This window comes from Cricetulus griseus, chromosome 4 (assembly GCF_003668045.3).
Source record: "Cricetulus griseus strain 17A/GY chromosome 4, alternate assembly CriGri-PICRH-1.0, whole genome shotgun sequence".
Lineage (NCBI taxonomy): Eukaryota > Metazoa > Chordata > Mammalia > Rodentia > Cricetidae > Cricetulus > Cricetulus griseus.
In genome coordinates, this window is record NC_048597.1 from 160,430,439 (window position 1) to 160,446,168 (window position 15,730).

The 15,730-nt window shown below is 48.2% G+C and overlaps 1 protein-coding gene across 2 annotated transcripts in view; it reads right to left on the reverse strand.

Annotated features, from left to right (window-relative positions):
- Positions 1 to 1,149: 1,149 nt before the first annotated feature.
- Positions 1,150 to 15,730, reverse strand: part of Zbtb16 (zinc finger and BTB domain containing 16) — a 179,150-nt gene continuing 164,569 nt past the window's right edge. For both annotated transcript variants that reach the window (XM_035444652.1, XM_035444651.1), the window contains 3 exons: positions 8,471 to 8,641; positions 3,516 to 3,683; positions 1,150 to 1,379 (listed from right to left, as the gene is read on the reverse strand). In XM_035444652.1, coding sequence (XP_035300543.1) covers positions 1,150 to 1,379; positions 3,516 to 3,683; positions 8,471 to 8,641 — 569 coding nt within the window. The remainder of the gene's footprint in view (positions 1,380 to 3,515; positions 3,684 to 8,470; positions 8,642 to 15,730) is intronic.

Genomic DNA, 15,730 nt, shown 5'->3' on the forward strand with positions numbered 1-15,730 from the left:
AATCTCCAGATCTGGGGTTAAAGGATCCTCAGTGTGATAGCAACTTTCCCGGTGGCTAGCCCTCCCACCCTGCTAAGGCAGGGCATCCATTCCCACCTGCAGGTAAAGCTCACCTGCAGGAGGGCATCCACTCCTTCTCTTGGACAATGGGACCTTTCAATAGGATGATGGCATTCCTTCCTCTAGGGGCTGAAGTGGAGCTACAGCTATGTGTGCTTGTTTGGATGGAATATATGTTTAGTTGGTTTTTGTTTTGTTTTCTTTCCTTTTTGCAAGCAGAAAGCAGACCAGCGGGAATCTTGCTCATGAGGGGGTTTGGCTAGGGTACAGTGCAGGCTTTATTTTGTTCTGTGTTCTCTGAAAGCTAAGGGAAGGAAGGAAGGAAGGAAGGAAGGAAGGAAGGAAGGAAGGAAGGAAGGAAGGAAGGAAGGAAGGAAGGAAGGAGTTTTGTAATCTGACACAGCTTTTCCCAGGAGGGACCTAAGGAAGATACAGCCCAGATCCACATAGGGTGTGAGCCCTTTGTGACCAGAGGACAGCCATCAAGAAGGTGCAAGGGTGAGAAGAGCCATAAAGCTCTGGGAGACCATGAGGGGCACCAGGTGTGGCTGGGCATAGCAGAAAGCCGTTTTCATCCCAGTCTGTCCCCAGTATGCCAGAGCTGCCACTCGAGCCAGTGTCAATCAGAGACACTACTCCTCACTGCCTCCAGCTGCCCTCTCTGCTCCCCTCCCACCCTCTTCAGAGGAGGGGAAGCAAGGAGTGAGGGCAGAGACAGTGGCTCTGACGAGAGGATCCCACACTTGCTTCTTCCTGGTCTCCATTTCTGAACACAAAAGGAAGGTCTAGGTTGTGGAGAAGAGAAAAATATGCCACTGTGTAAATGAGCAAAACCACCCCACCCACCCAAGAGAACCAAGGAGGGCAGAGACCCCAGGGAAGGGGCAGCGGTATGACAGCCAGATCACCTGGAACCTCAGAAGGAATCCAAGGCCAAGTAACTACCAAGTTTCCTTCTCCTTCTCTCTCTCTTTCTTTTCTATTCCCCTTTTCTTTTCTCCGCAAGTCTTTCCACTTTATCTCACTCTAGCTCGTCTTTGCAGGCTCCCGTTGCTGCTCTACCGTATGTGTATGCATGTGGCCCCCCCTTCACACATAACACAGGTAGAGGTATGTCTTCTCTATCCTCCAATCAGGTGGGATCTCCTCTGGCTTGTGGCCCTTCATGTGCTTCTGCATGGAGGAGAGGCTGGGGCAGTACTCCGTGCAGATGGTGCACTGGTAGGGAGAGGCGCCATTGTGTGTTCTCAGGTGCTTGATCATGGCTGAGTAGTCTCGGGAGCGCTGGTGGCAGAGTTTGCACTCGAAGGGCTTCTCACCTATGGAGGAGACAAGATAGGACAGGGAAATGTGAGGACCACTTGAGCTTGTTGGAGAATGTCTATCCTTCTAGCCTTGCAGTCTCCAACAGAACTTCCCAATACAACGGCTGGACCATCCAATATGGCAATAATTGATCACACAGGGCTGTAGGGTATGGCTATTGGGGTACTGCACTTCTATTTCATTTTGTGGCTATTTCGAATAAGCTAATGTGGCCAGTCACTGGTAGTTAGTAACTGCCCATGGAGCTTCGACCCTTGTCATACTATCTTAAGGCAGGGAGCTTCCCTTCTAATTAAGGAAACATGTATTGTGAAAAGAGGTAGTGGGTCTCTGAAGTCCTTCAGGATGCTTGGTCATAACAAAGCTCTTCCATAAGAAACAGGAGGATGGGTGGAGTCCTTTTAGAGTTACAGATGGTAAGGAGGGGTAGGGGAAATCCAAGGAATCCCATCCTTCAAACACATCACATCTGGGGCCATCTACACACTAACTCTCTAAGGACCTCCCCAGACTTTACCTCTCATTCTAGGGCTTGTGCAGAGGGGTGGTACAGGGAACCTAGGAGAGCACAATGACACCTTAGTCTTCAATCTAGACTATCCCTTCCACCAGAGTCCCCTGGAGCTGAGCAGAGATGTAAGGGAACCTTGTTTCAATACAGTAATTAACTGGTCAGCCATCTAGCTATCAATACTCCTCCGTGCCGAGGCCCCGGCAAATAATGAAGTAATGAACAGCCAAAGTGATCTAACTATCGACCAGCTATTTACAATAGTCATCGCCAATGCATTTAATGATCTGCCCACTAGGTCACATCCCACAACAAGAGACTGAGGAAACCCCAGAACTCTGGGATATCCCTTGGGCTACTTGTGTTGTCAGCAATGAATACCCCATCCCTTCCTGTGGCTTTAAGCCAGAGGCAAGAAAAACAGAGTGCAGGCAAGAAGAATGAGTTCTGAGAACAACTCTGCCTTCCACTCCTGCTGGTTACTTGCCCCTCCCCAGGCTATTCCCTCCCTTAAGCCAACTGAGGTCACCATGCCCTCCTTTGGACTGGGTGCTGTCCCTACTAGTCAGAAAGGGCATCTTCCTTTGCTCTGTTTCACCCTCAGCCTCACAGAAAATGCTACCTCCCCGCAGCTGGTGGACTGCAGGGGGTGGGTATTTAACAGCCAGCTCTCCAAAGACACATAGCTCTATTGCTATGCGGTCAATATTCCCACTGGGGCCCATTTTAAGCAACCAAGATGATGTCATTGAACTTGAAATGGGGAAGAAATAGAACAGGTTTTTCAGTTAAGTAGAGGCCAGCTCTAGGCTCTATTGCCTCTGATTCTAAACCCTTTCTACCTGTCTGTCCTGAGACCCCAGCAAAAGCAGAGACTCACATTTCCTCTGTGTAAAAAGGAATGTGGAAGCACTCGGACATGATGGAACAGTCTCCTATTAAATACATTGGCTCCTTTCTTTTCAGAACAGACCAGAACCAATACCACAATTTCCTGACCCTTATCATAACTTAATGCCCTCTGATTCTGCCTCCAACCATGAATGGAACAAAATGAAACCACTCAAACTTCACTTTTCACTAATCTGGCCAACTTAACCTTAATTCAGGATTTGGAATAAGGACCATATTGCCAATAGCACTCGTGGATGATTTTGTTGTTGTTGTTGTTGTGATTGCTTCAGGGGACTGACTGGGCCCATGAGACGTGCTGCAATTGGTTACCAATATCTGCCACACCTGATTAGTGACAATGTCGTTGGCCTTGAGAGAAGGATCATGGTACTCAGACCACCATATCTCTCTCTCTCTCTCTCTCTCTCTCTCTCTCTCTCTCTCTCTCTCTCTCTGTATTCGTGTGTGTGTGTGTGTGTGTGTGTGTGTGTGTGTGTGTGTGTGTTGCCTTCTGAGGCCTGAAGAGGGTGCTAGGAAACAAATTCTGATACCCTGGAAGAACAGGAAGCACTCTCACACCATCGAGCCATCCCTCCATATTATCCCTTTTTTTCTCTGGTTGAACTTTGAACTGTGTTTACTTGGGCTTCTGCTTTGGACCACCTGCTCCCAGTCACCACCCAAGTCCCAGAGCCAGCCTGGGGCCCATCCCTGCCCTGGGTACCTGTGTGAACCCTGTAGTGCGTTTCCAGCTGGTGCTTGAGGCTGAATTTCTTGCCGCAGCCATTGCACTCATAGGGTTTCTCCCCTGTGTGGATGCGCTTGTGGTTCTTGAGCGTGCTCTCATCCCGGAAGCAGCTGCCACAGAACTCACACTCATACGGGTGGTCACCTGTAAGGACAAGGGGTTCAATCAGACCCTTGCTTCCTCCTGCCTCTGTTTCAGGGACAGCAGGGCACATTCGGTGTCCTCAGATTGCCTATGCTCACCACCTTCAAAGGTGACCTGACTGGTCCCCACAACATGAACAGAGGTTCCTGTGTTTTTACCCAGATTTCACTATAGCCCTAAAGCCATCCATGGGATAACAGCCAGTCCCAGAAGAGAAAGCCTGCTTGGCTCAGCAAAGAGCAGCAACCATCAGGAAGCAGGGTCTTGTGAGGGTGGAACAGAGCTGGGCTTTGAGACCTCGTCTTACACTACCTCCTCTCCCTTTCCCTCTGGTTTGGGGCCAGGGGCCACTCCAGCCTAGCTTCCCCAAACTCAAAAATACCCCTCCGACTCAGGGAGCTTCTTTTTGCTTCCCAAATGTCATCTGCTCTTTCTGCTACTTCACCAGTTAACTGACAATCCCTCTGTTTCATTCCCACTTCTTTCCCTGGTGAACCCCTAGCCATCCTTCAAAGCCCGGCTCATCTACCACCTCCATTTGGATGCTTCCCTTTGGTTCCTCAGGCAGACTAAGCTATATTTCCTTCTCTGTCCCCAAAGAGAAGAATATTGAACACTTTGGGTCTTTTACTCATAGAAATACGTTTAAAAGAATTCTTTCCCGTTGACATTGCCCATATTTGGCATATTCTTACTGCTAGCTGAAGACTTCACAGAGATCATGTCCATGGAAACTCTCTGATGAAAGGTGTGCTTATTTTACAAATGGGGCAGGGGAGTTGCTTAGAGATACTTAGCCACTGTCCCAAGGTCACCTAGCTAGAAGTAGATAGATTGGAACTTTGGCTCTGGTCTGGCCCCAGGGTCTGGACACTGGTCACTTACCACATGGCTAAGTGACACATTGTATTGTATTGACTAACAGGGCCACCTAGAAGTGTTTCTCCCCCCCCCCTCAGTGCTTGCCCAGGAATGACTCAGAACCAACTCTTGGAGAATTCTGGGTACTGGACTGTGAGACCAGCCCTTCCTCAGCCTAGAATCATGTCCATTAGTTTAATTTTCTCCCCTGGACACTCCACCCTTCCATCCCTGTGGCCCAAGGGGGTAGGGAGTGGGGTTAACCACCTTGCATTTCTGTAACGGAGGTGTCGAGCTTAGGGGATGAAAGGTGAGGACTTGAGCTACTTATTCATTACAGGAGTGAAGGCGCAGACAATAAAGATAGATTGATCACCCCAGACTTTGTTCATGAATATTTAAATATCGCTGATTCGTCTTGTCACTGTAATTACAATTTCTCTGGGCTGCATCTCCAACAACCACAGTTTATGGTAAAGAATGGCCCACTGTATTTCACTTGTTCCTCTGCAGATGTGCGAGGCTGCCAACCGTGTAATGTCCTCCGCATTTCATACATTCTCTTCAGCTGCTGAAGGCTTAAGTCATCCACAATGACCTACGTTTTTTCATTATCCCCATGTCAAACTGTGCTCGTGCCTCGGCATAAATTGTCCTTCTCCTTATAGACTCGTAGGCCTGTGCCTTCACTTCCTCTTTAAAATGATATTTTACTCTCTCTGCCGTCTCCTTTCCGTGGGCCGCTAACCAAACATCCCTCTTCCTGAATGCAGGCCCCTGAACCCACATAAATTCTCACCTCCTCCGATGGCTTGGAACGGTTTCTGAGACTCTGTGGGGAGTGGTTGTTGGGTGGTCTGTTCACTGGCCAACAAAAAGCACCGAGGGCAAAAGGGGTGGGTGGGGCACCATTAAAGAAACCAAAGAACCATCCCTTCTATCCAGTCCTCACCATCTTTGGGGCACTGTCCCGGGTCAGAAGCTTCGCTGACCAGTGAGCTGGAGATGGACTGAGTCCTGGAGTTCTGAACTGGGGAAACCAACCCTTGTCTCTCACTACTAGCACTATACCGAGGACCTGTTCCCAGCCCCATCAAAGCCAAGAGGCTAGCCCTCACTGACACAGGTGCTACTCTACTGTGGGTCTATCATAGTAGAGCGGGGGCAGTCTGTGTATAAGACTCTCTGTCTGCACACGTGGCCCCGTCTGGTCTGACATCTAGCTCCCCCTCCTTCCTGAATCGGCAACGATTACGACTTTAATCAAAGATTCAGTATCCTCATTAAGATATAAATAAATAAATAAAGCAAGGGCCACATGAGACTTCAGCCGAAGCTGGTAATTAAAACGTACATCGGCAGTCACCCAGCCCCCTCTCCCCCTGCCCAGGAAGAAGGGGCTGCCATGAGGGAGGGCTGGCTGCCTGTGTGTGCCTCTTGCTTCCAGAGGAGGGCCCTAAGAGTTTAACAAACAGCAGAGGGGTTTGTTTGACCAGATTTTTATGAATTTAATTACGAACTGGATCACATGTTAAATGAGTTTAAATAGGAACTCTCTTGAGTCTGCCCTGGGAAAGAATAAAACACATTCAGAAAATGAAAGAAAGAAAGAAAAAAAGACAAGTCATCAAGACTCATACCCACCCTCACCTCCCACCCAGGTTTTACAGCTCAATGGTTACCAGACCTACAACCCTCACCCTGAGAGCTAATCATGTCAGGCTGGCCATAATGTACATAAAACTGGCGACAGAAGTCAAAATCCAATTTGTGGTATGTTGATTAACTCTGTAGACGCGTTAATGAGCTTGACATTAAGTGCAGGACAAACGAGACTAATTAGAGCCCCTCTGGCCTACCCAAGGCACCTGTGACCCTTCTTCTTCCCCAGTTTGTCATTACATAGTGGCTTTCTTACCTCTGGCCAAGCCCAGTGTCATCCTTCCCACCCTAGTCCCAGCCCCTGGGCTCCTTGGATCCCTTTCTCTTGGTCCCTCCCTTCAGTGCAGCTGAGAGTTTATTATATGATGAGCCATGTGAATCAAGGATCCATCAATGCCAAGAGCATGGCTGGACTAACGTACCAAACACAGCTGCTGATGCTAAACACCGGCCCCAGCAGCAAATGGGCCAAGAACAACAGAATATTAATGAGGCATTGTGTCGGGGGTGTGCAGAGCCTGTGCTGGGCTGGTGTGAAAATCAATGGGTGCTTGAATGTGTGAGCGCAAGGGGCACACATGTCTGTGTTTCTAGAATAAGCAAGGGTTTCTCCCTAACTCTGTCCTTGCTGGGGATCTGAAGCATAGCTGACGCAGGGGTAGGGCAGGAATGACATGGGCTAACTGAACTCTGAGAAGTTGGTATGGGCAAAATAAGTTGCATGTTGGGTGGACTCAGTAGGGCCTGGATCATCACATCTTGTGAAGTCAAGTGACTTGACCCAGTGGCATACCTGGAAGTGGCTAAAGGAGGCTTGCCATCTTCCCTAAGACTGAACTTAGGGACCTGCTGAGGGAGAGAGACATTGATGGGATGGTGTCTACATCTTACAGGGAGATTCGTATACAGATACTGTAGAGAAACTCATCGAGCGTATACTCCTTTCTCTTTGGTTCCTTTTGCTGGACCTTACCAGCTAAGACCTCCTCCTTTCTACTGATTAGCCTGAGGCAGTCCTAAGCATCTTGTGGGCCATTCACATTTGGTAATGGTATGGCACTGTGCTCCTCTAACCAGGATGCTATCCAGAACCTAGAGCCAAGGCAGGCTCCTTGGTGAGAATGCCTACAACTGGCAAGGTAGTCCAGCTCAGCCCCTGAGAGTAAAACTTACTCATCAGAGCCTGTCACCCATGTGAGGACCAGCCACACGCTCTACCCGAGCTATGAAAAGGCTCTGAAGAATGAGATTCTTCCAACCATCCGTGAAGCATGCAGGGAATTCATGTCCTCTCTAGTAGACCTGTGTATGTACTCTGCTACATTCTTTCACAGAGATTTAATCCCAGATCTCCCAAAAAACAGATCAGGAACATACACACACAGACACATATGATTCAGAAAGTGCCATTCTTTCACCCCGGGACAGTAAGAGATGATCTCATTTTACTTTAGGGCAAAGAAAGGAATTAAGTCATCTATTCCTCTGTTAGGAAAAGACCAAAGGTTCCTTCAAGGCCTTCTGACACTGGATGTCCTATTCCCTAAAGCTAGAGGGTAGTGGCAGGGATAGGCTAGGACTGGGCAACTAGCCCTGCCTACTTGACTCACACATACCCTGTCTTTCACCCCATTGTGTGAACTGGCTGAACAGGGCTATCTCTTGGCTTGTTGTTCAAATACTCTCATTGTCTTCTCTAGACAACATTAAGGCCAAAGTAGAGGCCCCCTGTCTCTGTTGTGAAGGCAGGATGAGTTCTTCAGTGTGCCTTCTGGTGCCCTGAGCTGACTTCAGTGCTATTCTTGGATGGATTGAGGAAGTGGTGGGACTGTAATAGAGTTAGGCCAGTTTTCTCAAAATGCACTCTGGTACCCACTGCATCAGAATCCCTTGGGAACACTTATTAGTGGTGTTGGGATCTAGAGCCCATCCTGGACCGCTAAATCACAGTTTCTGAGAGTAGAAATCAAGAGTATGGTAGTTGTTTTTGTTTTTTGTTTTTTTAATGAATATTTTCTGTGCTGTGTGTGGAAAGCCGGGAACAGACAGACTGTCTACAGGTGCGGGGGTGAGTTGGGAGAACTGTTAACATTTCAATCTCTATGGGAGCCCTTCTGTGTCCAACTTCAAGTAGAGAAAGGCTATAAATGTCTCAACCTGGAACACGCCCCTTCCTCCCCCATGCCATTTTGGAAGTTAAACCCAGATATAACAGATATAAGGTCTAGAGATGCCGCCCCCCACCCCCCCCCCGACCAGCCTACCTGTGTGTGAGCGAAGGTGCCGTTTGAGAGCTGTGTGGCTGGGAAAGGTGCGGTTGCACTCACTGCAGATATAGCTTCGCACGCCTGCATGGACCTCCATGTGCTGTTGGAGAGCGCTCTGTGCCTGGAAGCGCTTCCCACACAGCAGACAGAAGACAGCCATGTCTGTGCCTGTGGGAGACAGTAGTGGGAAAACCTCAGTAAGGCAGAGACCCAAGGCCAGATTTTCATCCCTGAAGGTGAAATCAAATTCAAAGTCAAACCCAGGGTTAGCACAGGCCATGCAATGTTGACTGAGCAACCTGAATATAGCTCCAGAGGGAAAAATGCCAACAGGTGTCCAGCATCCAGGAGACCTAAAGATTAGTGGAGAAAGACCCAAAACCACACAGATGGCCAAACATGTTTCTACAAGTGTCTTGAGTCCAATGTAGGAGAAGGTGGGTGACTGGGTGCCTGTAATCACAGGAAATTTATAGTATCTGAGACAGGGGTGGGAAGATGAGGTAGAACCTGTGAAAACCAACAATAACCTGGATCATACGGGTTGGCCATTGTTGTTAATGTAACTCTCTAAAAACCACAAACTTCATCTGAGGAGAGAGAAGCACAGTAGACTAACTCATTCCAATCTCCAAAGAATCTGCAGTTGGGAGCAGTGGAGGGATTCATTCATTCATTCATTTCCTGAGGTTAGCTGTAGACAACGTTCTTTTTTTCTTCTTTCTTTCCTTCTTCCTCCCTCCCTTTGTTCATTCCTTCTTTCCTTCCTTCTTTCTTTCCTCCCCCTATTCCTCCTTCTTCTTTCTCTTTTTTAAAGACAAGGTTTCTCTGTGTAGCCCTGGCTGTCCTGGAACTAGCTTTGTAGACCAGGAGACCTCAAACTCAAATCCTCCTGCCTCTGCCTCCCCAGTGCTGTGACAAAAGGTGTGCCCCACCATCGCCTGGTGAACACATCCTTCTAACCACTTTCTCATTTAGGTAATCAGGAATCTCGAGAGCCACTTCATTCCACAAATAGTGCTGTGATACTTTCTACAAGGAAGACTCTCTTTGAGGGCTGTGATGATGGAAAAGCATACTGGTATACCTGCTCTAATCTCAATACCACTCAGCACCCAGTGCACCAAGAGAACATACAAGAGGATGGAATGGAGTCTGTGAACACTTAGGGGAGCCAAAACTAAGTAGAGTAGGGATGACAAGTCCTAACTGTGGAAAGAGGGAGAAGGTGAGAAGAGGTTAAAGACGAGCCGGGAGCCAGATTTTGTGGGGTCCTGACCAGCCATGCCAGTTTCATCATAAGACCAATGGGAAGTTGTCAAAGGATTTAAAACTAATGAGTCCCATGAGATATTTGTTCAGTTCTGCCCTCCCACTCGGCTGGTTGACCAGTAGCCCATGGGCCTCACTGAACCCCACAAAGGCAGATTGCTATTTTCTGTTCATTAACCCCTTCCTGATGTTACACTGGACCTACAGCCTTCCAGCTCAGTCTCAGCTCATAGCTCCTTGTCTGCCATTTTGGATCTCATCTCCCCAAGAACATCAGCTCCTTCTGCTTGTCTCTCTGCCAGTGTCTGGGCAGCATGGCCTGTGCTCAGGAGCATAATGCTGTCCCTCGTGTTAGGGACACAAACAGAAAAGGTGGTCAGGTCTGTCAGTCTAGTCCAAATGGAGGGAGTGTCAGAGCATTTGGGCTGCTTTGTGGGGACATGAGGAAGCTTCCAGGGGCAGGTGAGAGAGGAAGGGATGGGACAATGAAGAGCCTTGCTGCTTCCCTGACTGGAAAGAGCTAGGGCCAATGGGAGGGCTTGTTCTTGCCTCCTCAGGATCATACATGGTTCAGTTTGGAATAAAGGTGGGGACCACCACTCATCACCATCCTCTCTCTTCTCACAATTACCTGATGGCCCCTCTCTGTGGACACTGAAGTCTAAGTACCTGCAGCCATGCTTCAACTACCAATAACTAGGAGGGCTGCATGGGGGGAGAAAATGTCCTCCAAAGCTCTGAGGACAGAATGGAAGGAGAGACAATAAAGGCCATTTTAGCTAGGTGCTTTATCTGTGCAGTCATCTCATTTAAAACTTGCATCCCTGTAGGGTGGGCTTTCATAGCTACCTTCTTACAAAGAGAAAAACAGAGATGAAATAACTTGCCTAAGGTCACACAGTGACAAAGAGGTAGAATCAGGAATCTAGAAATGTCTTGGTCTATTTGATTCCAGAAATCACTGATCAGACTCCCTTTATTTTTACTTTATTTTTTTTTGAGAGAGAGAGAGAGAGAGAGAGAGAGAGAGAGAGAGAGAGAGAGAGAGAGAGAGAGAGAGAGTATTGTGTGTGTGGCACTGCTGGAGGCCATAGGTTGACATCAGGATGCCTCTCCATCTATTTCATCAAGATAGGATCTTTCATTGAACAGTTTTGGCTAGGCTAGCTGGCCATTGAATCATGGGATTGGCCTGTCCCCACTACCTGTGTTGGGATTACAGGCACACACAGCCATGCCTAGCTGTTATGTGGGTGCTGGGCATCCAAATGCAAGTCCTCATACTTGCACAGCAGGAGGGAGCCAGTGAGATCTCTGGGAGAGATCTTAAGTCCTCAGCCCCATCCGATGGAAAAAGACATGCTGAGAGAAGCAGTCTGCCTGGCAGAAGCTTCGAGGACTGACACGGAGTCCTTCAGTGTCCAAGCAAGCCTGGTAAACACAAGGAGAGTCCACCCACAACACGTTTTAACACACAGCACATCAGTCCCAGCTTCTTTAAGCTGAGGGTTCCCAGCACCTGCACCCTCTGTACCCTGGACTCTACCCCACAGAAGGCCCCAATTAGGCCAGGTGTTCAAACAGCTGCCTCAAATCAGCCTGAGGGAGCAGGCTTCTTGAACAGCCGGGCCTTTTACCAGCCAAGACATCTTACTCTTATTCTGAGATCCCCAGTATAGAAAACAAGGGTGAATGAATGGCATTCCAGGAGGACACCCGGAAAGGCACCACCTAGAGGAGCAGACTGAGTCTCCTGTGGCATTCTGTCCCCTTGCTGTTCCTAAGATGCTTGGAGGCTTCCCTAGTGGGTCACCTCCATCTCACAGAATGGCCTGAACTTGATTTGTGTCCATTGACCTGTCTCACCCCATTACCAAGTGATCACCAAGAGGCTGAGATGGAGCAGAGAATTTTAGATATCAAGCCTGGGGTGGAGGGCACCGGTCAAGAAATACCACCCAGAGCATGGGTGAGACAAGGGTGACTCTGCAAAAGCCTCAGAAGAGATTTTGAGTTCTGTTCTGAGAAATGGGGTCCATCTGAGAAGCAAATGTAGGAAATGAGATACCCGTCCCTGGCTAAGGAAACACTCCAGATGGATTTCAGAGCAGGTAGAACAGAGGATGGAGAGAAGCCAGGAAAACCTGGGAGGTCAGATCATCACATGTGCCAGGAAAAACAGTACAGATGCCATCCTACAGGCAAAGCAGGGCCATAGAAGGACTAGAGGATGGCAAAGGTCTAGACGTTGGTGTCCTCTCACTCACACCAAAAATGAGTATGTTAAAATCATTATCCTCCCAGTGATTAACAGGTGGGGGCTTTACCAAGTCTTTTATTACAAAGGTGGAGCCCTCCTCAACAAGATTAGTGCCCTTATAAAAAAAGGATCCATTTTCATAGTTAGGACACAGGACACAGTCAGAAGTCTGCAGTCTGCAACTAGGAAGAGGGACCTCCTGGGAACCCAGCCATGCTGGAATCCCTATCTCAGACTGCCCAGCCTTTGGGACATGTTACAGCAACTCAAACTGACTGAAGACGGGTACAAGTGTCCAACAGCCTGGTGGGCAGTGTCTCTCTAGGTAGCCAAGGTGTGGATGGTCCCACATGGCTGAAAGCAGAAAGAGGGGGTTAACAGCTTTTGTGCTACTACAAGGAAGGTGGGGACCAGATGAGGCCAGAGGTTTTCTGGACAGGAAGAGAATGGCCTGATAGGAACTGGGCTCTATTTGGGAAAAGTGGTACCCACAAAATCCCCAATGGCTAGCTCTGCACACTGTTGACAGATTTAAGGTTACATGATTATCAGTTAAAAAGAAATATTGTGGCCCCAGATGTCTCTCTCTCTCCTGCCTGGGACCTCACATGAGCACAAGATCCCTCCTTGGCCACTTATCCACCAACCACGACTCAGGGTGGGGGAGTTGAAAAGAGGGTTTAGAGGTTCTGTGTCTACCTTCCCCACTCTTCTGCTTGAAAACCAAACATTCATGGTCAAAGAAAAGGACTTTAAAAAAAAAAAGAAAGAAAAAGAAAACCAGGGAAGGATTGAAGAGTATCTGAGACGCAAGAAAAACCATTGGAGCGTGCAAGTTAAAAATCTAAAGACTAGATGTGAGTTATTAAACAATTTGCTGTCGTTTCTGCCTAGCTGATTGTTTGCATGTATGATGAGTCAGGGCCGATTCTATTACACTGGGAGATTAAGCAAATAAATGCTAGCTTTTGGAAACACATTAAAATGTGGGGCTATGGAAATAAAATTATCTAGAAAATTGTATTAGCAATTCATTAGCTGCGGTGAGATGTGTGGCAGGGCAAGGGACCCGCTGCGTTAGCATACTCCACTGTCTGCACCGCCTGAGCTCCATCCTCCACGGAGGCAACAATCAGAATCAGAGCTAGTCCCATCATGAAGGAGGTGGACTCTGACTCTCTGGAGATAGTCTCCAGAGATCATGGTCAGTGAGATGGAGAGAGGAAAAAGGAGCAAGGATTCTGGTTCCCAAAGCCATTTCCATTGCCTTGGGATCCCATGCCAGCCATTTAACTTCCCTGGGTGTGTGTTCACCCTTTTCCATACTGCTGTGGTTGCCAAGAACAGCAAATGAGATACCTGCTTGAAAGATCTTCACAAAGTGGTTAGTTGTGGAGCTAATGCCAACCTAAATGATGCCTTTCTCTAGACTAGAAAAGCCCGTCTCCTCCCTCTGGGTAGACAACAGATCTCATTGTTGGCTAGTAAGAAAGAGCTAGGTTTTAATCTCCACCTCTTCCTCAGCTGGACGCCTTGTACAGTGAACAACCTGGAAGGTGACTCTTGGAAGCCCTGCACAATGACAAGCATGCGTTGCTTTATTGACTCTGTAGTAAGCTGACCCTAGCAGTGGCACCTTGGATGACTTGTACTATTTAAGACTTGGTGCCAAGGACACCATCTTCTACTGAGTACTCCTTGTTACAACCCATAAAATCCTTTATTGCATTTACTTTTGCCTTCAGCTCTGCCTACAAGACTAAGCTGCCAAAGCAGGAACCAGGATAGCCAACTTTATCTCCCCCAACACACAGCACAGGGCTAATGCAAGTAGGCCCAAGATAACTGTATGTTGCAATGACAATACACAGGAACTTTGGGATGATGACAAGAGTGTGTGCATGCAGGGGTATGGGTGGTCAGTAGGTCATGGCACGAGACAGACAGCTTGGGCTGGTGAGATCTTAGAATTAAGTCTAAAAGCAAGGCCACTATCAAGAGCCTCCCACACAATCCTACCCTATCTCCATGGCAACTACTAATGCCAGGTGATACACAAGTGCCAAACTCAGTGGCTCCCTGGGCTGGATAGTTTTATGTCAACTTGACACAAGCTGGAGTCATTAGAGAAGAGGGAACCTCGACTGAGAAAATGCCTCCAACTGTAGGCAAGACAGTAGAGCATTTTCTTAATTAGTGATTAATGTGGGGAGCAAAGGCAGCCTATTGTGGGTGGGGCCACCCCTGGGATGGTGGACCTGGATGCTGTAAGAAAGCAGACTAAGGTTTCACGCATGCTGGGCAAGAGTATCACCACTGAGCTATACAGGTGGCACACATCTTTAATCCCAGCACTTGGGAGGCAGAGGCAGGTGGATCTCTGTGAGTTGAGGCCAGCCTGGTCTACAAAGCTACACAGAGAAACCTGTCTCAACCCCCCACCCCACCCTACCCCCCAGAAGAAGAAGAAGAAGAAGAAGAAGAAGAAGAAGAAGAAGAAGAAGAAGAAGAAGAAGAAGAAGAAGAAGAAGAAGAAGAAGAAGAAAAAGAAGAAGGAGGAAAGCAGGCTAAACCAGTCATGGGGGCAAGCCAGTAAACAGCACTCCTCTGTGGCCTCTGCACCAGCTCCTACCTTCAGGTTCCTGCCTTGTTTGAGTTCCCGTCCTCCCTGCTTTTGAAAATGAGCTATTATATGGAACTGTGAGTGAAATAAACCCTTTCCTCCATAAGTTGCTTTTGGTCGTGGTGTTTCATCACAGCAATAGTAACCCTGACTAAGACACCACCTACCATGTCTGTCAGACTACAGAACTGAGCTATGCTGCTCAGAAGCAAAAACTCTTGACCATTGAAGTCACTCCATACCATAGAGTAAAACAGTATGAAGACCCTACTTCTGGCCTGGAAGTGTGGCTGTTCTCAGCTTTGTGATCCTGGGGCAGGCAACTGCTGTCCTTGCTGTAACTGTAGACTGTATCAAAAAGGACCCCCCCGTGACATGGGCTAACAGCTCACTTCCCAACCTGGCCTTACAGGGAAGTGAGGGAAGCCCTCAGAAGGAGGTCTTCAGGTCACTGTAGAATGTGAAGGAGGTCTTCAGGTCACTGTAGAATGCCCTTGAAAGTGAGGGGTGGGGCTTCCATCTCTCCTTTTGTCTCTCTCACTTCTTGGCCAGGAGATGAGAAGGCTTTGGTCCTTCTCATGCTCCATGCCAGGTTGTGCTGCCTCATCACAGGCCTGAGGATCACAAAGAGTTGTGAGATGGAGCTTTCGAAACTGTAAAGCAAAACTTTTCCTAGCCACAGTTTCATTACCTGTGGTTTGTTACACTCACAGAAAGCTGACCAACATAGTCCTGTACCTGCGCCTCTGTGCCGAGGCCACAAAATTCATAACCCGCCTGCTGCTTCCAACATTCATATCCTAGTGTTGCCTCGAAGCCACTGACAAACATTGCTGAGTATTTGCCACAAATGCATTGTTTTCTACCAACTTGGGGATTCCATTATAATGTTAGATACAAAACTCAGCCTTAGCCTAAAGAGAATCACTTCACCAGAAAAAGGACCCAACAACCCCACCCCTCATATTTTTGAAGAGTGAGGAGATGTGTCTTAGTCTAGACTCCCTAAGTACTTGCGCCCAAAGGGGATTTGAACTAGGAAGAGGGATGGCAAGGATAAATTTGGAATGTGGATTGAGGCAGCATGGGTAGGCTCCAAGTG